Source organism: Mobula birostris, chromosome 6 (assembly GCF_030028105.1).
Source record: "Mobula birostris isolate sMobBir1 chromosome 6, sMobBir1.hap1, whole genome shotgun sequence".
NCBI lineage: Eukaryota > Metazoa > Chordata > Chondrichthyes > Myliobatiformes > Myliobatidae > Mobula > Mobula birostris.
The window spans coordinates 66,433,840-66,456,661 of NC_092375.1; the positions used below are offsets into that span (position 1 = coordinate 66,433,840).

Below are 22,822 nucleotides of genomic sequence, written 5' to 3' on the forward strand. Positions count from 1 at the left end.
CCTGGTTATTTATACCCATATAGAGTTTCAACTAAGATGTCTCTTTCAGGAGCTGTGATTATCATGCTAACCAACCAGCTTGCCAATTGAAAAGTGTGATCAATGATTGGACCCTAGATATGTTGGTCAGCAAAGGAATTGAAACATTGGTTCAGTTCTCCTCGCAGAGAATATGGAGGACCTTGCAGAAACAGCCCTAGTGGAGTAGTGCAACAGATGCAGGTGGCCTACACCGTTGAAGCACCCCACAGAAAGGTGGAATCTCTGCAGCTTGATAATCCATGAGTTATGTGCTAGTTTAAGGTCTGAGGTCTAGAACTGACAACAGTCTTTTTCAGTGGATGACCAAAGGCTATGCTGGTACACGAAAGATTATGGCAAATTTCTTCAACAACATTTCCCTTTCTGAGATAGTGAAAATGGTCCATGGACTGGAAAGGAAGGGGGAAGATGGTGGGGGGAGGGAAAGTAGGGTAGCTAGAAGGTGGAGGGTGAAGCCAGGTGGGCGCGGAAGATAAAGGTCTGGAGAGAAAGGAATCCAATAGGTGAGGAGTGTGGACCATCGGAGAAAGGGAAAGACGAGGGGAGCCGGTGGGGGGGGAGAGGTGGGGGAAAGGGGGGACTGCTAAGCAGCTGTGAAGAAGTAAGAAGCCAGAGTGGGGAATAGAAGAGGAGGGAAGGGGGAGGGAAAATGCTTTACTGGAAGGAGAATGCTATCAGGTTGTAGGCTACTCAGATGGAATATAAAGGTGTTGCTCCTCCACACTGAGGGTGGGCTCATGGTGGCACAAGAGGAGGTCATGGATAGGCATGTCGTAATGGAAATAGGCATCAGAACTAAAATGTTTGACCAGGAATTTCCACTTTTGGTTGATGGAGCGAAGTGTTCAATAAAGCAGTCCCCAAATTTACGGGTCTAACCAACGTAAAGGAGGTTGCATCAGGAGCATCAGGCACAATAGGCAACCGCAGCAGATTCACAGGTGAAGTGTTACTTCACCTGGAAGGACTATTTGGAGCCCCGAATGGAGGTGAGGGAGGCGGTGAAACAGAAGGTGTAGCACCTTGGCCAAGTTGCGGAGACTCGCAGGGTGGTCGGTAAGGACAAGAGGAGTTCTAATCACTGTTGACGCGGCAGGAAGATGGGGTGAGCACGGATTTTTGGGAAATGGAGGAGATGAGAGTGAGGGCAGCATCAATGGTTGAGGAAGAGAAACCCCGTTCTTTGAAGGAGGAGGATATCTCTGACATCCTGGAGAGGAAAGCTGCATCCTGGGAACAGATTCAGTGGAGACGAAGGAATTGAGAATAATATTTTTACAGGAGACAATGTAGGAAGAGATATAGTCAAGATAACTTTTGGAATCAGTAGGTTCATAAAAGAAGTTGGTCAACGGTTTGTCTCCAGAGATGGAGGCAGAGAGATCAAGAAAGGGGGAGGGGGGAGTCAGAGATGGACCAAATAAATTTAGGACAGGGTGAAAGTTAAAGGCAAAGTTGATGAAATTGACAAAATCAGTAGACATGCATTGAAGCAGTAACAGTGCAATTGTTAATGTAGCAGAGGAAGAGTTAGGGAGCGTTACCAGGGAATATTTGGAACAGTGACCATTCTACCTGACCAGTGAAAAGGCATGCATAGCTCGGGGCCCATGACCACCTCTCAAGGAAATGCGAGAAGCTGAAGGAAAAGCTAGGTATGGCTCCTGCATCTCCTGTAGAAGTTATCACATGGTGCTCTCAGATATCATGTTTCTCAATGGATGGAATCCACATTGTAGTCTTGGAAGCATCTCTTGGGACACTGAACAGACAATTGCGCAGGGCTCAGAAAACCTGGCTTTCCCTGTTGCAGAGAGAAGGGGCACACTCGGTAGCTACCACAGTCAACTTTTTCACCAATCTGGCATGCTTTGCACTGCCTCTGATATGATCTGGCCTATCCACCCCTTCTTAAATGTGGGAGATAAAGCTATGGCTTTATGTGTTTTAAGCTCCTGATCATAAAGATTTTGACTTCCAATGGCCTTGTTCTCTCCAGCTTGAGAAATAACTGTGAATAATCTTCACAAGTTGCCAGGGTAACTAAAGGTGAAAACAGCTCATGAAATTGTGACGCTTATTGTATGCCATGTTTTCCACACAGACTGCACCGGAAGTGAGGATCAAGCTCAGGGTACTGGACTGGAGCTGTGTGGCAGCAGCACTGGCTGCTGTGCCACTATACTGCTCCATCCCTCCACTCATCAATAAACAACCTAACTCTGAATTAGACAAATAAAGTCACATTGCCCAGTAAGGGAGCATTTAAAAAGTGATGATGTACAATAGAGCAGAAATAAAGAAGGGTCTCGGAGACTTAGAACACTTGCAAGAAAGAAATGGTGAGGCACGAAGGGACCGAGGGACCTGGGGGTGGGGGGAGCAAAACAAGGAAGTGGTCAACTGTGATGGTGATGACAGAGAGTAGGTTTTCAGATGATACTTTATGGTTCATGGTAGAGATTGAACCAATATTAAGATTTGTTCTTTGCCTACCAATAATGGAAGTCATTGGCCCTTCATATTGTTTACAAGCTTTTGAAACACAAGTTTTATGTCATCTAATTGTAACTTCCAGAATTGTTTCCATTTTCACTTTTTAGCCTTAGTGATGCTCTGTATTAAAGAGCTCACTGTCTCACCTTGTGATCTCAATTAGAGTAAGTGCCGTTCTACTGGAAAAAAAGCAGTAATTAAGGAAACCCTCTAATATAATAGGAAAGAATTAGTTGGAAATTTTGGCAATTTTTGTGCATTTTTTCAATTTTCCTTTCAATATTATGTGCCAATGACACCATAAGGAAGATGGTTATTTGGATTCAAACTGTGTGGAGAAGGAAATACATGATACAGAGCTAAACTCCGGCACCATGGAATTAATGATATCAGTGGATAATGTTAATTTAGATTCTTCACATCAAAGGACTAAGTGAATCATCAAGGCCCAAATGAACAGCAATTTCAATAGGACTCACTGTAACAGTGTATTTTAAACAAACAGAGCTGCAGCAGAAAAAAAACACTCCAAATATTCTTCACAATTCTCTGCACCAATTAGACTTGGTAACCTTATATTAACAGCAGTTCTTGTGGATTTCCATCCTCAGTTACCAGACATTCCACCCTGCAAAAACTCATTTCAGGGATTTAGCACCATCAATTTGTGGGAGACTTCCGGGTGAGGTGGGATGTCTGCAATAGAGTAGCTCCTCAGCAGCTGGCAGCTAGTTTAAATAATGTTAGCTATGCTAATGAACGAATGACACCTGTTAAACTCACCTCAACACGTCTTTTACAGTCTTAACCCACCATGGGCAATAGAAAAGTCACTGTTGCAAACAGTGCAGCGAGCAACGCTGTCATTATTTTGACCCTTATTAGGCAGGGGTACACTTTAGTGTAGTCTGGGCTGACGCACGTTTTATTTTTTTTTGGAACATTCTGCCATGGCGCGCTCTCTCTCCCTCTCTCGTGGTCACTCGCGTGCTCTCAAGCGCTCTCGCTTGCTTTCTCTCTCACTCACTTGCTCGCTCTCGCGCTCTCTCTTGCTTTCTCTCGCTCGCTCTCAAAAAAATTGATTTCCGTGATATTGTATATAACTTGTGGGCACCAGGGAGCCACTATTAATATGCGGGAGACTCCCGGGAGAGGTGGGATGTCTGAGTTACAAGCAAACACCACTTGATAGATCAATTAGTTTTAAGCATGATATTCTTATCGTTGAATACCTGTAACAGGTGACAGTGCAGCACTGCTGTTTCTGCACAGGCTGCTTTTCAGACCCATAATGTAAAGCACCCTGTGCTCCTTTGGGTGTACACAGTTGTTTCACACTGCTATTGTTTTCAAATTTCAAAGTAAATTTATTATCAAAGTACATGTGTATGTCACTATAATGCTGAGATTCATTTTCTTGTGGGCATTCACAGTAAACACAACTGGACCAATGAAAAACAGCACACCACAAAACGGATAAACAACCAATTTCTTGGCTACTCATAAAAAGTCAATGAACTTCTTTGACATTGCGTACCCTTTCTCAGGACTGACAAAAATCGCAAGGCCATCCAACTCCCACTGTTTTTGACTGTGTGTCTGAATGGCTATTCCTCTCACAGACACAAGATACCTATTCTCCTTTCCACATTCTCAAGAAATTCAGCATATTTTACAACTAAAATATACAATTCTTGGCAATAATGTAGCCTATACACTTTAATAATAATAACCTCCATAATGATTTTGTGCTTGCAATGCTTTACAGCAAGATGATTTGATGATATACTAAGCAGGTAATTACAATTTCAGGTTTTAACATATGCAGCAAAGTCTAGCAGCCTTCTCTCCCACCCTCAACCAACGCTCTTTGTCGCCAAATTTATTTGAATTATGGCTGCAACTAGAGCAGTCAAATTTCACCTTCCCTTTGGAGAGGTGCAGGCTGGCTATTAAGTAGTGCCAGAGTAGAAAGATCAATTGTTGACTTTCTCTGCCAATCAATACCACAGTTATCTATGGCTGCCCACGTAAGTCAAATCAAAGGTGATTAGCCTGAAGATAAAATGCTACTCAGATTATATGGAATGGGTGCAAGTAATTGCATTTTGCAACCCTGCACCCACATAATTATGCATACCAGAGAGCTCTGATTGCCACTGAAGACCTTATGTATATTGGAAGTAAGTTAAATGCAATATTTAGTTTTTTTTGCAACTAACCATTGCAATCAATACTTCAGTTACATTTCCCATAGGTCTAATGATTGACTCAGAGAGCTAGTAGCAATCTCAGTATTGAAAGCTAAAATGGAAAATCATCTAGAATATTAAACACTGAATGCGCTGAACTTTTGTACTTGACATCTATAATGCTATTATGTTTAGGTAATAATCTTTGACCAATATTTGTGTAATATGGTAGATGGATCTCAACACTACTTTTCACTGCATTTTGTGCTGCATCCAGAAACAAAGAATCAATTCAGTACTCTCATTAAAGATAGCAAATTTTAAAATGCCAGGAAAAAATTGCTTTTACAAGAATTCAAACAAATCGTCAAAATCCTAATGCTCTTCACTACATTACTTGGAATCGATAAAGTGTTCCTTCACTGCCGAGTGGTCAGACTGAGAACATATTGCAGGGATTTTACATTGTGATCCCACAGTGCTGCAGGAGTAAATTCAGGAAAGCTGAGGGAGCTCAAAACTGGACATCCTGAAGATACCCTGGGTCAGCTTTACAGAGGAGAAGCAGACAGTTGTTGTTCTCTTTAGCAGATAGCTCAGAAGCAGAGATTTCAAGTTAAAACCAAAAGGCACAAGTGAAATGGGAGGGGAGAAAAACCTTCTGTGTAATAACCTGAAATTTACTGCCCGGAACAGTGAGGGAAACCAAATCAGCAGAGTCAACTAGGATCTGGATTGACATCTGATGGGAAATAATGCATGAGGCTGTAGCAAAAGGGAGGGACAAGTTCATTCTGCAGGAGGCTGCATTTTACCAAAACTTGAACCTTATATTCCTCACACTTCTTCAACTTCCAAACTGGCAGGTTAAGTGAAGCAGAGCCAAAATGTTTCAGGATCAGCACTCTACTGACCTACAATCCAGCTAAGCTGCATCAAAGGAATACATGCTTTCCTACAAGAAAGTAGCAAAAGCAACTTCTGGTAAATTTAGTTAAACCATCCTACAGCCAACAGATCAACTCGAAGTTCAGGAGTCTTTCCACAACCAAGTGTGAATGGCAGCAAATGAATTAAAGCAACTAATACAGAGGGGTCACTCCAAGATGAAAATTAGCTTTATTTATCACATGCACATTGAAACTTACAGTGAAAAATGTTGTTTGTGTCAGCAATTCTCCAATGTGCTGGGGACAGCCTGCAAGTGCCGCCATGCTTCTGGCACCAATATGGCATGCGCACAACTTACATATCCTAACCTGTACACCGTTGGAATGTGGGGGAAAACCGGAGTACCCAGAGGTCATGGGGACAGTGTGCAAAACTCCTTAAAGACACCAACAGGAATTGAACTCTGATCAAGCAGCAGGTGCTGTAAGCTTCATGTTAACCACTATGCTACTGTGCTGCCCTCTTCCTCCCGATGGGTGTCAAAGACATCTGTCTTGAAGGTAAGTTTGAAGATCCTCTCAGAAGTAAATAAATAAATGAGCTAACTCCAGTTCCTCCTGAGGTCTCTACCATCACAGAAAGCAGACTTTAGTCATTTCAGTCCTGTCCATGCCAAGTACAGAACTGCAAAAACAATGGTACCAGATATCACCTGCACATGGTACCAGATATCACCTATCTTGCAAAGCTGCCAAAACATTGGCAGGTAAAGACCAGTGTCAAAACAATATGAAAAACTTCCCTGAGATATAAAGGGTCTCCAAAAATAGTTAATTCCAATCTGGCTCAATTCAACCCTGACTACTCGCATCCATCATTAAATCAGTGGTGGAAATTGCTATCAGTAGTGATATGAAAGGGCACTTTATTATAGCTTACTCACGGATGTTCAGTATGGGTTTTTGTTGGATATCTCAGTTTGGACCCAACTACTTTGGGAGACTACTGTCCAGAATCTTAACTGGACCAGCCTTTTACAAGCTGCAATACTGAAAGTACATCAGAAGATAGATATTGTGACTAATAATCTTACAACGTTGGCTTGAAAATTATGAAACAGGATACCCTCTATTTGCATTGATTAGAACAGAACCAAGACTCAGGACATCATACAGTAGAGGTTGCCCATTTGATAAGCACCCCATCCACAACCATTCCATTGCTCTACCACCACCATAGAGGCAACAGTTTGTACCATCGACAGGATGCAATGCAGCAACTTACCAGGACTCCTGAGACAACACCTTCCAAACCCACAACCCTTACCAGCTAAGAGGACAAGCGCAGCAAAAGCATGGCAACCCACTAACATGAAACTTGCCCTCCAAGCCACACACTACCCTGAATTGGAAAATATATCACCATTGCCAATTTAAAACCATGGAACCCTTTCCTGAACAGGCAGCAGCTCACCACCACACTCTCAGGGACAAACAGGGATAGGCAACTAAATGCTCATCATGTGAACCCTATGTCCCTTGAATAAATATATAAAAAAAGAGCAGAAAAAAATTAAACACCATCTAGGACAAAGCCACCTCACTGATTGGCACTCATTCATTTCCTCCAAAGTATACCATCCAGAAAAGGTTCATAACTTTGGATCTCCTCAAGCAACTTTTCAAGGAGTAAAATTTCAGTTTCTCTTATCCTTCCATGTATTTGAGCTCCATTTCCCTGGTATCCCTTGGTAACCCTCCTCTAACTTTTTCCTGCACAGTCATAGTACTCCTCCACTTGCACTTCATTAAAATGGTGCGACTTAGATCTTACTAGCTCTCCTCAGTGCTCCTACCTCACATTTATCTGCAGCTGCTCAGCATCCACCCACTTTGCCAATCTGCCCCTATCCATGAGCTATCTGTCACTTTCTGAATCACTGCTGAATGTCTTCCAAGGTTTGTGCAATCAATTATCTTTATAAGTGTATGTCCCAGACTTTAATCCAATGTAAGAGGATTGACAGGACCAGCACTGACCCAGGGGTACCCATTACATACATTGTTTCAATCAGAAAAAAAATTCTCCTTCACTCCTGTACCTTTGCCAACTACATAACTAAGTTCCCAATGTCTTAAAATACCTTATAGCTCATTTCCCAAATAATGATAATCCTGTTTACTAAATTATTTTAAAAATCAATAAATACTTGATTTGCCACACTTCCTTTCTCAATTTCCTTTACCTTCAAAAGGCCAGCAAAACTAGTTGCTGTAAGTTTTTAATGTCCATCAGCTGTTTGAGGCCCATCAAATTTTACAAATCCACTGAGTACAGCAGGGGGACACCAAATGATGGTTAGAATCTCTCAACTGTGGTACTCAAAAGGCCTATAAAAGATCCTTCCCCTTGGAAGCTGATCTTGCTATATTTGGCTGCTGGTAATCTACTATTTGTTTCCCTGCAGCCATACAACAGTCTCTGATGCTAGAGGTGATTGTTGCCAAAAGACTTATCTTGAGGGAATGGAAATCACCTTCTCCCTCTTCCTTTCGGAGATGGATGGCTGATATGATCTCAGTCATACAGATGGAGAAACTTAGGTTCTTGAGAACCAATTCAATTAAAAAAATTTCGGCTATCTAGGATCCATTTCTTGCCTACCTGGATGAGGCCGGGGGCGGATGAGCAATTTCCCCCCAGCTGGTTTCTCACGGCCCTCATTTGAGATATAAAGTTTTGTATTTTTGAACACTTTGTACAATAGGCATTCCTCTAATGTTATGTCTTTTTTTTTTGCTTATTTCATTTTTATACATGTCTGAGCTGGTATGTTCTTGTTGATTTCATTCTTTTTTAATTTTGAAAATAAAGTATTAAAAATAAGAATCTCTCAACTGGAGTTTTCAGGTAACTGCTTACCAGGAATATGAATCTTTCCCAGGGAAATGACTCATTGAGTCATAGAACACTACAGCACAGAAACAGGCCCTTCAGCCCATCTAATTTGTGCTGAACCATTAATCTGCCTAGTCCCATTTACCTGCACCTGAATCATAGATCCAGGCACTTCCCATCCATGTACCTATTCAAAATTCTCTTAAATGTTGAGATCACCCCGCCTCCATCACTTGCACTGACAGATCGTTCCGCACTTTCTTCGCCCTTTGAGTGAGAAATTTCCGCCTAATGTTCCCCTTAAACATTTCACCTTTCACCCCTTAACCCATGATACCTAGTTGTAGTCTCAGTGAACCAAAGTAACAATTCTGCTTGCATTTACCCTGCCTATAATGCTTAGTTTTGTACAGCTCTATCAAATCTCCCCTCAATCTTTTACGTTCAAGGAAATAAAGTTATAACCCTATTCCACCTTTCCTTATAAATCAGGTCCTCAGGTTCCAACAACATCCTTGTAAATTTTCTCTGCACTCTTTCAATCTTATTTACATCTTTCCTGTAGGTAGGTGACCAAAACTGATTCAGTACTCCAAATTAGGCCCCTACAGTGTCTTGTACAATTCTGAAATCACATCCCAACTCTGGTACTTAATACATTGATTTATGAAGGCTAGTGTGCCAAGCACTTTCTTTATGAACCTATCTACCTGTGATGTCACTTTCAAGTAATTATGGATCCGCACTCCTTAGAGCCCTACTGCTCACCACGTAAGACCTACCCCGGTTGGTCCTCCCAAAGTGATACATCTCACACTTGTCTGGATTAAGTTCCATCTGCTATTTTCCCTGCTGGTCCAGATCCAACTGCAAATGTTGATAGCCTTCCTCACTGTCCACGACATCCCCAATCTTGGTGTCATCTACAAATTTGCTGATCCCGTTTACTATACTATAATCCAGATTGTTGATATAGATGGCAAAGGACAACGGACCAGGCACCGATCCCTGCGCCACACTACTAGTCACAGGTCTCCAGTCAGAGAGACTCCACATGGTTGGCTTGATTGAGTCTCAGAGCAAGGAATTGCGTTTCTGCAAAGGAAACTGAACTCACAGAAAGTCTGCCCAGTATTGAAGGTACTAAAAAAATAAGACCAGCTGCTTCAGACAAAGAAGCAACTTGGTAGACCGCCAATGAAAAAGCTATTCTATAGTCACTGCCAAATTGTCCACTTGCTACTGGTATCCAAGCATGCAACCGCTTGCTAATGATCATTTAAGATTTGCATACAAGGTAAATATTACAATTGCTTATGTAGCAATAAAAGCAAAGAATATTCAAGTGCTAAAAATATATTAACTAATGGAACAGATCTCTGCATACTCATCAGTAATTCAGAGTTAGTGTACTTAATATACTTTGAGTTGGTTAATTGTTTTGCTCAATTTAAATCAAGTATTTTTAGGTCCTTGCTCCATGTAGTCTGCTCTGCAGGTCTGAACTCTGAAACCCGATTAGACAGAATGCACCGAAATCTGTCCAGTTCACACCAGTGTGTCAAAGACCCAATGAGGTTCATTAGTCATGATTTGCCCTTTTTAATCCAGTCCTTTTCATTAACCTCTGCTTCTTCAACTAAGAATTTGTTCTGCATTTTGCAACCCCCCACCAAACTGAAATTTGACTTGCTTGACTATAGCTACAAGGTTGATAATTCTCCTTTTTCTCCCCCTAGTTTTCTCAGCAATTTTTCAATTTTCTGGCACCACTCCAACAACAAAGAAAGATAGAAAAACTGAGGTCATGGCTCTTGTTACTTTTATTATTGTTTTTCCTTTTAACCTTGGATGAGAATGGACACATATGGTGGAAATCTATTTGGCCTTTACTTTATATTTTTTAAGTATATAAAAAACTATTTCTAATCCAGACTCTACTCAGTGTGATTAACTGCATCTTTTTTAGAGAAAAATAGCTGAATGCCCACTTAATACCTTCACCAAGCCTCCACTGGGTAAGATAAATTGGTTCCACCATTAGCTCAGCATGTTTATAAGTACAGTACATGTTTCTTTTTGCTATATGCTAATCTCTATACAGACCCCCTTTGCTATTCTTATAGCCATCGTCAATTCTGCAGGTGTGGTGATATCCAATTGATGTATCTGAAATAACTATAAAACCACAAAATAAATAAATTTATTACATATGGTAATTCAATCACCATTGAGAGTTATGACTGCAATTTCAAGGTCTCAATACCATTAGTGGTGCCACAATGTTCTTCTGGTTGATAATTTCCTCTCATGTGTTGATAGAAAGTAATAATAGTTTTTTAACAGTAGGTGGGGATCTGGCTCCTCTTAACTGAAGTATGCAGCCGACGTCTACATTACCAGCCATGCCATGAAAGGTGGAACATACGAGCTTTGAGATACCATTCTAAAATATATACTTCGATATTAATTAAGTCAGAGGAAATCTAAAAGTAGATGCGTCCTCATTGATTATTATAAATTAAACGACTAGCAATGGAAACTCAAAGTTAATGCTTGAATTATAATCAATAACAGCAAGTCAGCATATGACACAGGCTTTTTTTCAACACTTTCTCCAATTTCAAGCAATAATGTAACTTGTTACTTTTATATTACTTTTTAAACCCACCTCTTCCTGAGCTCAGAGTCCACAAGTACCTGCCTCTTCTTGGGAGGAGGGGCTGGAGGAAGTTCCTCTTTCGGTTTATCCAAAATCTGTTCTTTGGTTGTAACCATGGTTACGGTTTCCATTACGGTGGTCTGTATTAATGATGTCTCAGTTGCAGTAGCAGACTGTGAAATCTGAGGAAAGTATTAAGACAAGAAGACACAGACTGCTGGAATGATTTCAATAACAATTGTTTGAAGTCTGCAAAGAAAATAATGATTGCAATTTCTCCAGTTAGATCATGATCTGACTGTCACAGAAAAACAATGAATGAATTCTCCCAAACAAGAATATTTAATCTCATTTTTTAGCTGTGGCTAAAAACTGATTAGAATGAAAAAGGATTTAGAGTACACATACAAAAAGAATTGCATTGAAATCAGTTCAATAGCCATCTCAAAAATATTCATTAACACATTTAAGAAGCAACAGAACAGGCACGCCTGTCAAATCCTTCCCGTTCTTTCCAACTGAGAATTTATAAAGCGAATATACAATAAGAGCAGGTCCTATCACTTTTGTGGCAATTTCATGCTCCTTTACTTTTTCCATAACAGACACACCATTCAGCATCTTGAAGCATTCAGTGCACAATGACTGTAACCAATTAGCCCAGTTAGAAGTCACAACAGAAAATAACTATGTTCCTTTAAATCATCACCTGCTCAACAAGTTCAAATTTTCACAGCAGCCTGAACGTATTTCAAACCTTTGACATTTAAAAACACTTCACAGCCAAATCCAAGTAAGCTATAACAAACAATGAAAAGAGAGTTGAAGAAGTATGACTAAGATATTTGTTACAGAGGTGCCCTTTACAGATGCTACAGATGTATGGAAAGAGAGTCCCAGAAAACAGGACCCAGCAATTTAAGGATACCATTGGTGGAACAAAGAGTGGATTGTACTTAGACAGAGAATGCTGGAGTTATAGAACAGCAGCGTTTGATGGAAGCAATGATGTAAACCTGGATGAAGGGATGAATATGTTGATGGGTCACAGCTCACAATGTCGATTGCTTATTCCTCTGCATTGTTGCTGCCTGACCTGCTGAATTTCTCCAGTATTGTGTGTGCTTTTCTCAAGATTTCCATCATCTGCAGAATCTCTTGTGACTAAACCTAACTGAAGAGTCCTGACGAAGGGTCTCGGCCTGAAACGTCGACTGCACCTCTTCCTAGAGATGCTGCCTGGCCTGCTGTGTTCACCAGCAACTTTTATGTGTGTTGCTTGAAGACTTTTTTGTTCACTTGTTTCCAACTGCATAATTATACTTTAAATTTACATCAGATAATAGAGTAAATATGCTTTTAAATCATTTTAAATCTTCTTCAAGTATTTTTAAGTGCCTCTGATCATTAAAGACAGAATGACAAAAAAAAAAGCCTTTGACAGTGAGATGGTTTGAGAAGGAAGATTGCTGAGTACTCGTCACTTCTTGGGACACCTTCAAGATAATTGGGGTCTTGCAGCAGCATAAATTGAGAGTGGAGACATGGTTAGCATCAGAGGTTGTACTAAATATAATTTTGGCCATTAATTTATACTTGCACACTCAACAGTGAAATGCCTGTCGTGCCATTAAAGTACCATGGTTAATATTTAATAACTCAGCTTTCATCTTCGCTTATCTTACCATGGCCAATGGGGACACTGCAACTGCTTCTCCTGCACCAGTATCTACTGGTTTAATCACAGATTCTTGACACAAAATGAAACACTGGCTATAAAGTAATTAAAATGTAATATCTTCTGTGATCATCCGGAGTTTCATTTCCCTGGCCCCTCCAAATTCAAGTCTCATTTATATTTTCAAGTGCCAGTTAATCAAACAACATTTAGCTGCACCAGACTGCAGAGCAAATAGGAACCAAAGTCAACCAGCAGAGCAAAGACTGGCATATTAAGAGTTGCCTACTTTGTGTATTTTTATATGAGATTTTTAATATAAAATTTTAATCAGATGAACTGCAGAAAGCAACAACAAGAACAAAGGTTTATATATTGATGTTTCAAGATAATCTAATTTATTAGGTGATAAATGGCATATTAAGGACACTAGCTTGCTTTTCATTTTTATTTTGCCTGTGCATGAAGGGTGGACAAGCAGGATAATTTGAAGTGGTAAAAATGTATATCATTCCATAGAGACAAGCTGTGATATTCCAGCATGACAGGATCAGTTTCCCAAATAGGAACGATGTTAAATTTAACACTTCATTAAAATAATACCAGCCCACAATTTGATCAGTGAATTAAATGGAATGGGCTGCAAATGTTTTCAAAAATCATTATTAACCACACACCTTTATGAATGAGAGGGCTGCCAGAGTGCACATTATACCCAGAGTCCCAGTTGGGATGATAAGAGACATATGTGAGCAGTTTTAAGGCCAGCGTCATGACTAACGTCACAGGCAGGGTATAATTAATTAGAATGTGTTATGCATGCCTAAAGGTACCCAGGCTTGCTTCTTTCTTTTTGGAAGTTGGGAAACAGTTGCATAATTTAGCTACAAACTATCTGCATATGCAATTAGAAAATGAGGGGGAAAATTCAAAAATTGCAAATTTCAATTTGCAGACTTCATATGGAGTCTCAATTACATTTCATTGTGTTTTACCCAGAGGCACTGTCCATTTCAGATTGCACCAATCTAGCACTATGGGACTCTGTGGATGAGGTGGGTGGAATACAAAAAAAATTAAAAGGTTGAGACACGAAAGCTATCTTAGATGGATAAATAAAATTAGTCATTAAGTTATGCACACGGCAGATTATTCAAAAGAAATCTTCATGCATTTGCATATAAGCCTTGTCAATATGTTTGAATTTAAGTATTTTCTATTTATGTTGCAGTTGTTACTAGGTAAGCTAGCAGGTACTATCTATCTATAATTGCCCCTGAACAGAAGGTGAGAGTCATATACTGGGTATGGATATTAGACACATATTAGACAAAACAGGCAAGGACAGACACTTCCCTTCCGAAAATAACATAATCAAATTAAATAGGTTTTTACAACAAATAGGTTTTTACAACAATCCAAAAGTTTTATTGTCACCATTAGTGTTACTAATGCTGATTCAATACTTACTTAATTGGCAGAATTTAAATTTCTCAACTGCTGCCTTGGGAATTGAGAGCTTGTCTATAGAATAATAGCCCAGGCTTTAAGATTCCAGTTAACTGACTTAAACCATGTACAACCTGCTTCTACTCACAGCTTATATTTCTGTGAGAAACAGGCAACAGACAAGCACCCTGCTTGACACTACCTGATTTAGAATCCTTCTAAACCATAAATGATATTAATGAAAACATGCTCAAGTGGTTATAATCTTCCAAACATTATGTTCTTATGTATGACATTCTCAGCATTCAGCAAAATAAATATTATTCATAATTTAATAATATTGTGGCATCCCTTAAGTACTAACAACCAGGAGACTGACACCTTTAACAAAGATGCTTTGCAGCATTAAGATGACATGACAGTGCCAGTGAAGTGCCCTGCCCGTGCTTTTGCTCCTGTGGCACTCCGACCCCTCACTCAAATCTTTCGTCAAATTAGTTAACTGGGCACAGATTAGAAACTGAACTGAAACCTTCCTGGTGTCATGTCACTGCTTCATTTTCCGTCAAAATATAACTTGGATAATGTCCCGACTAGAAGTTGAGGATGCCATTGTCTACCTGCTGAACCGTGTCTACGCCCACCTGGACAAGCCAGCGAGCACTGTGAGGGTCATGTTTTTTGACTTCTCCAGTGCGTTCAACACCATCCGACCTGCTCTGCTGGGGGAGAAGCTGACAGCGATGCAAGTGGATGCTTCCCTGGTACCATGGATTCTTGATTACCTGACTGGCAGACCACAGTACATGTGCTTGCAACACTATGTGTCCGACAGGGTGATCAGCAGCACTGGGGCTCCACAGGGGATGGTCTTGTCTCCCTTTCTCTTCACCATTTACACCTCAGACTTCAACTACTGCACAGAGTCTTGTCATCTTCAGAAGTTTTCAGATGACTCTACCATAGTTGGATGCATCAGCAAGGGAGATGAGGCTGAGTACAGGGCTACGGTAGGAAACTTTGTCACATGGTGTGAGCAGAATTATCTGCAGCTTAATGTGAAAAAGACTAAGGAGCTGGTGGTAGACCTGAGGAGAGCTAAGGTACCGGTGACCCCTGTTTCCATCCAGGGGGTGAGAGTGGACATGGTGGAGGATTACAAATACCTGGGGATACGAACTGACAATAAACTGGACTGGTCAAAGTACACTGAGGCTGTCTACAAGAAGGGACAGAGCCACCTCTATTTCCTGAGGAAACTGAGGTCCTTTAACATCTGCCGGACGGTGCTGAGGATGTTCTATGAGCCTGTGGTGGTCAGTGCTATCATGTTAGCTGTTGTGCGCTGGGACAGCAGGCTGAGGGTAGCAGACACCAACAGAATCAACAAACTCATTCATGAGGCCAGTGATGTTGTGGGGATGGAACTGGACTCTCTCACGGTGGTGTCTGAAAAGAGGATGCTGTCCAAGTTGCATGCCATCTTGGTCAATGTCTCCCATCCACTACATAATGTACTGGTTGGGCACAGGAGTACATTCAGCCAGAGACTCATTCCACCGAGATGCAGCACAGAGCGTCATAGGAAGTCATTCCTGCCTGTGGCCATCAAACTTTACAACTCCTCCCTTGGAGGGTCAGACACCCTGAGCCAATAGGCTGGTCCTGGACTTATTTCATAATTTACTGGCATAATTTACATATTACTATTTAACTATTTATGTTTCTATTACTATTTATTATTTATGGTGCAACCGTAACGAAAACCAATTTCCCCCGGGATTAATAAAGTATGACTATGACTAACTTGACTACAGATTGTTTTGTTTACAGTCACTTGATGTTGACCATTCAATGCTCATACATCAGACCTCACTGAACAACCTCTGCACTCACTTAGCTAACCCTTAACTTACTGAAAATCCCTTGGTGGGCAAGCAGCTCAAAGAAAAATGATACTCAGGCCTCATTGCATTAACTTTATTCTTTTCTGCAGACTTTTCACTGCTTAGAGCATCAAATTTTGTTCAGAGCGCTTGAAAAATGAAAATAAAAGTTAGTATCTTTTGCAACAAGAACTGATATTTAAGAGACTACACAATTAAAGTAGTCATGTTGCAAGCAAGACTCCTGAAGCTAATATTGACAGTGTTCCACTAAACAGGCTCCAGCATGAAACAGAGCCTCAGAACCCATTCTCATCACCCTGTTCGTGTTTTAGAAGCTCTGACTGCTCTCTGGGAAAACTTTTCTTTAATACAGACTGCAGTTAGTAGGTGAAAGTCAAGGCAGATATGACTATGTCAATCAGGGCTTACTCAAGTGAAAAACAGGCACAAAAGGAAAAATAATTTGCAAGGGCAGGTGCAGGGTGCAGGGCTTCAGATTCTTGGATCATTGGGATCTCTTCTGGGGGAAGTATGACCTGTTCAAAAAGGACAGGTTACACCTGAACCCGAAGGGGACCAATATCCTGGCCGGAAGGTTTAATAGAGCTGTTAGGGAGGGTTTAAACTAATTTGGCAGGGGGATGGGAACTGGAATAATAGAGCGGAGGAAGGGGAAAACAGAAATAAATCTAAGATAGTGAGCAGTAAAGATGTCAGGAAAGACAGGCAGGGGATGAGGCAAATTTGTAGCCATTGGGATGAGTTGCAGTGCAATAAAGTTGCAGTGAAATCAAAGCAAAAAGTACCAAATACTGGTCTTAAGGTGTTATAATTAAATGCACGCAGCATAAGGAATAAGGTGGATGATCTTGTCATACAGCTACAGATTGGCAGGTATGATATTGTGGCCATCACTGAGACGTGGCTAAAGGATGCATGTCTCTGGGAGCTGAACGTCCAAGGATACATGGTGTATCGGAAGGATAGGAAGGTAGGCAGAGGGGGAGGCGTGGCTTTATTGGTAAGAAATGATATTAAATCATTAGAAAGAGGTGATACAGGATCGGAAGGTGCAGAATCTTTATGGGTTGAGCTAAGAAATCGCAGGGGTAAAAGGACCCTGATGGCAGTTATTTATAGGCCTCCAAACAGCTGCAGTGATGTGGACTACAAATTACAACAGGAAATAGAAAAGGCTTGTCAGAAGGGCAGTGTTATGATAATTGTGGGGGATTTTAACATGCGAGTGGATTGGGAAAATCAGGTCAGCACTGGATCTCAAGACAGAGAAATTGTAGAATGTCTGCGAGATGGCTTTTTAGAACAGCTTGTTGTTGAGCCCACTAGGGGATCAGCTGTACTGGATTGGGTATTGTGTAATGAACTGGAGGTGATTAGAGAGATTGAGGTGAAGGAACCCTTAGGAGGCAGTGATCATAACATGATTGAGTTCACTGTGAAATTAGAAAAAGAGAAGCCGAAATCTGATGTGTCGGTATTTCAGTGGAGTAAAGGAAATTACAGTGGCATGAGAGAGGAACTGGCCAAAGTTGACTGGAAAGGGACACTGGCGGGAAGGGCGGCAGAGCAGCAGTGGCTGGAGTTTATGCAAGAAGTGAGGAAGGTGCAAGACAGGTATATTCCAAAAAAGAAGAAATTTTCGAATGGGTAAAGGATGCAACTGTGGTTGACAAGAGAAGTCAAAGCTGAAGTTAAAGCAAAGGAGAGGGCATACAAGGAAGCAAAAATTAGTGGGAAGACAGAGGATTGGGAAGTTTTTAAAAGCTTACAAAAGGAAACTAAGAAGGTCATTAAGAGGGAAAAGATGAACTATGAAAGGAAGCTAGTAAATAATATCAAAGAGGATACTAAAAGCTTTTTCAAGTATATAAAGAGTAAAAGACAGGTGAGAGTAGATATAGGACCGATAGACAATGATGCTGGAAAAATTGTAATGGGAGATAAGGAGATGACGGAGGAACTGAACGAGTATTTTGCATCAGTCTTCACTGAGGAAGACATCAGCAGTATACCGGACACTCAAGGGTGGCAGGGAAGAGAAGTGTGCGCAGTCACAATTATGACAGAGAAAGTACTCAGGAAGCTGAATAGTCTAAAGGTAGATGAATCTCCCAGACCAGATGGAATGCACCCTCGTGTTCTGAAGGAAGTAGCTGTGGAGATTGCGGAGGCATTAGCTATGATCTTTCAAAAGTCGATAGAATCTGGCATGGTTCTGGAGGACTGGAAGATTGCAAATGTCACTCCGCTATTTAAGAAGGGGGCAAGGAAGCAAAAGGGAAATTATAGACCTGTTAGCTTGACATCGGTGGTTGGGAAGTTGTTGGAGTCGATTGTCAAGGATGAGGTTGCGGAGTACCTGGAGGCATATGACAAGTTAGGCAGAACTCAGCATGGATTCCTTAAAGGAAAATCCTGCCTGACAAACCTATTACAATTTTTTGAGGAAATTACAAGTAGGCTAGACAAGGGAGATGCAATGGATGTTGTATATTTGGATTTTCAGAAGGCCTTTGACAAGGTGCCAAACGTGAGGCTACTTAACAAGATAAGAGCCCATGGAATTACAGGAAAGTTACATACGTGGATAGAGCGTTGGCTGATTGGCAGGAAACATAGAGTGGGAATAAAGGGATCCTATTCTGGTTAGCTGCCGGTTACCAGTGGTGTTCCACAGGGGTCCGAGTTGGGACCGCTTCTTTTTACATTGTACATCAACGATTTGGATTATGGAATAGATGGATTTGTGGCTAAGTTTGCTGATGATACGAAGATAGGTGGAGGGGCCGGTAGTGCTGAGGAAACAGAGAGTCTGCAGAGAGACTTGGATAGATTGGAAGAATGGGTAAGAAGTGGCAAATGAAATACAATGTTGGAAAGTGTATGGTTATGCACTTTGGCAGAAGAAATAAACAGGTAGACTATTATTTAAATGGGGAGAGAATTCAAAGTTCTGAGATGCAACCGGACTTGGGAGTCCTCGTACAGGATACCCTTAAGGTTAACCTCCAGGTTGAGTCGGTGGTGAAGAAGGCGAATGCAATGTTGGCATTCATTTCTAGAGGAATAGAGTATAGGAGCAGGGATATGATGTTAAGGCTCTATAAGGCACTGGTGAGACCTCACTTGGAGTACTGTGGGCAGTTTTGGTTTCCTTATTTAAGAAAGGATGTGCTGACATTGGAGAGGGTACAGAGAAGATTCACTAGAATGATTCCGGGAATGAGAGGGTTAACATATGAGGAACATTTGTCCACTCTTGGACTGTATTCCTTGGAGTTTAGAAGAATGAGGGGAGACCTCATAGAAACATTTCGAATGTTGAAAGGCATGGATAGAGTGGATGTGGCAAAGTTGTTTCCCATGATGGGGGAGCCTAGTACGAGAGGGCATGACTTAAGGATTGAAGGGCACCCATTCAGAACAGAGATGCGAAGAAATTTTTTTAGCCAGAGGGTGGTGAATCTATGGAATTTGTTGCCACAGGCGGCAGAGGAGGCCAAGTCATTGGGTGTATTTAAGGCAGAGATTGATAGGTATCTGGGTAGCCAGGGTATCAAAGGTTATGGTGAGAAGGCGGGGGAGTGGGAGAATGGATCAGCTCATGATAAAATGGCGGAGCAGACTCGATGGGCCGAATGGCCGACTTCTGCTCCTTTGTCTTATGGTCTTATGGAATAGAACTGACAAGATTATGATACAAAAGCAGTATTTACACAAATATATAAATAGTTCTAATTTTTTAAATGACTTTTAAAAGAACAATAAAATCAAGTTTAACTGTATTTCCCTATTTTGTTTATTTCATAATAATTTTGTTTTAAATCCTCTTATTTTAAAATTTATCAATTAGTTACCTGATCTATCAAATGTCAAGGCTATACAGAAGGATAAAAATACTTGACTGCTTTAACAGTCAACAACTAAACAGCAACACACACAAAATGCTGGAGGAACTCAGCAGGCTAGGCAGCATCCATGGAAAAGAGTACAGTCAACGCTTCGAGCTGAGACCCTTCATCAGGACATGGCTGGTCCAATGCTGTATTAAAATTACAGTGCCTTCAATCTTTAAGTCATGCCCTCTCGTACTAGACTCCCCCATCATGGGAAACAACTTTGCCACATCCACTCTATCCGTGCTTTTCAACATTCGAAATGTTTCTATGAGGTCTCCCCTCATTCTTCTAAACTCCAAGGAACACAGACCCCCCTTGGAAGTTTTCATCTTTTATTGTTTTACAACATTGAATCACAGTGGATTTAATTTGGCTTTTTTGACACTGTTCAACAGAAAATGGCTCTTTCCTGTCAAAGGGAAAACAAACCTCTACAAAGGGATCCAAATTAATTACAATAATAAAACACAAAATAATTGATTGTGTCAGTATTCACCCCTTCAAGTCAGTATTTAGTAGGTGCACCTTTGGCAGCAATTGCAGCCTTGTGTCTGTGTGGATAGGTCTCTATCAGCTTTGCACATCTGGACACTGCAATTTACAAAACCATTCAAGCTCTGTCAGGTTGCATGGGAATTGTGAGTAACCAGCCCTTTTCAAGTCCAGCCACAAATTCTCAATTGGATTGAGGTCTGGACTCTTACTTGGCCACTCCAAGACATTAATGAGGGTAAAGCAGTGGATGTTGTCTCAATGGACTTCAGTAAGGCCTTTGACCAGGTTCCACACGGAAGGTTAGTTAGGAAGGTTCAATCGTCAGGTATTAATATTGAAGTAGTAAAATGGATTCAGCAGTGGCTGGATGGGAGACACCAGAGAGTAGTGGTGGATAACTGTTTGTCAGGTTGGAGGCCAGTGTCTAGTGGTGTGCCTCAGGGATCTGTACTGGGTCCAATGTTGTTTGTTATATATATTAATGATCTGGATGATGGGGTGGTAAATTGGATTAGTAAGTATGCAGATGATACTAAGATAGGTGGAGTTGTGGATAATGAAGTAGGTTTTCAAAGCTTGCAGAGAGATTTAGACCACTTACATCTTTCAGATGGCAGATGGAGTTTAATGCTGATAAATGTGAGGTGCTACAATTTGGTAGGACTTATCAAAATAGGACATACATAGTAAATGGTAGGGCATTAAAGAATACAGTAAAACAGAGGGATCTAGGAATAATGGTGCATAGTTCCCTGAAGGTGGAATCTTATGTGGATAGGGTGGTGAAGAAAGCTTTTGGTATGTTGGCCTTTATAAATCAGAGCATTGAGTATAGGGGTTGGGATGTAATGTTGAAATTGTACAAGGCACTGGTAAGGCCAAATTTGAAGTATTGTGTACAGTTCTGGTCACCAAATTATGGGAAAGATGTTAACAAAATTGAGAGAGTACAGAGATGACTTACTAGAATGTTACCTAGGTTTCATCTCCTAAGTTACAGAGGAAGGTTGAACAAGTTGGGTCTTTATTCTTTGGAGCGTAGAAGGTTGAGGGGGGACTTGATAGAGGTATTTAAAATTATGAGGGGGATAGATAGAGTTGACGTGGATAGGTTTTTTCCATTGAGAGTGGGGGAGATTCAAACAAGAGGACATGAGTTGAGAGTTAAAGGACAAAAGTTTAGGGGTAACATGAGGGGGAACTTCTTTACTCAGGGAGTGGTAGCTGTGTGGAATAAGCTTCCAGCAGAAGTGGTTGAGGCAGGTTCAATGTTGTCATTTAAAGTTAAATTGGATAGCTATATGGACAGGAAAGGAATGGAGGGTTATGGACCGAGTGCAGGTCAGTGGGACCAGGTGAGAGTAAGAGTTTGGCACGGACTAGAAGGGCCGAGATGGCCTGTTTCCATGCTGTAATTGTTATATGGTTATTAACTTTGTTGTTTTTAAGCCATTCCTGTGTAGCTTTGACTTCTTGCTTGGGGTCATTGTCTTGCTGGAAAACAAATCTTCTTCCAAGTCACAGTTCTCTTGCAGACTGCATCAGGTTTTCCTCCTGGATTTCTCAGTACTTTGCTGCATTCATTTTACCTTCTACCTTCACAAGACTTCCATGGCCTGTTGTAAGCGCCCCTACAACATGATGCAGCCTCCTCCATGCTTCATGCTGGAGATGATGTCCGGTGTTTGGCTTACACCAAACATAGCGTTTAGTCTGATGGACAAAAAGCACAATTTTGGTTTCATCAGACCATAGAACCTTATTCTAGCTGACTTCAAAGTCTCCCACATGCTTTCAGGCAAACTCTAGCTGAGATTTCATGTGAGTTTTTTTTCAACAGTGGCTTTCTCTTTGGCACTCTATCATAAAGCTGTGACTGGTGAAACACCCTGGCAACAGTTGTTGTATGTGTAGTCTCTCCCATCTCAGTCACTGAAGCTTCTAACTCTTCCAGAATTGTCATAGGTCTTTTGGTGGCCACCCTCACTAGTCCCCCCTTCTTGCAGGGTCACTCAGTTTTTGGGAATGGCTTGCTCTAGACAGATCTACAACTGTGCCACATTCTTTTCATTTCTTGAGGATTGGCTTAACTGTACTCCAAGAGATATTCAATGACTTGGAAATTTTGTTGTATCCATCTCCTGACTTGTGCTTTTCAATATCCTCTTTGCAGAGTTGCTTGGAGTGTCCTTTTGTCTTCATGGTGTAGT

The 22,822-nt window shown here is 41.1% G+C and overlaps 1 protein-coding gene across 12 annotated transcripts in view; it reads right to left on the reverse strand.

The window, feature by feature from the left end:
• The window catches only part of dmd (dystrophin), a 1,961,093-nt gene that overhangs the window by 1,194,854 nt on the left and 743,417 nt on the right, over nt 1–22,822 (reverse strand). For all 12 annotated transcript variants that reach the window (XM_072260552.1, XM_072260560.1, XM_072260554.1 and 9 more), the window contains one exon: nt 11,191–11,363. In XM_072260552.1, coding sequence (XP_072116653.1) covers nt 11,191–11,363 — 173 coding nt within the window. The remainder of the gene's footprint in view (nt 1–11,190; nt 11,364–22,822) is intronic.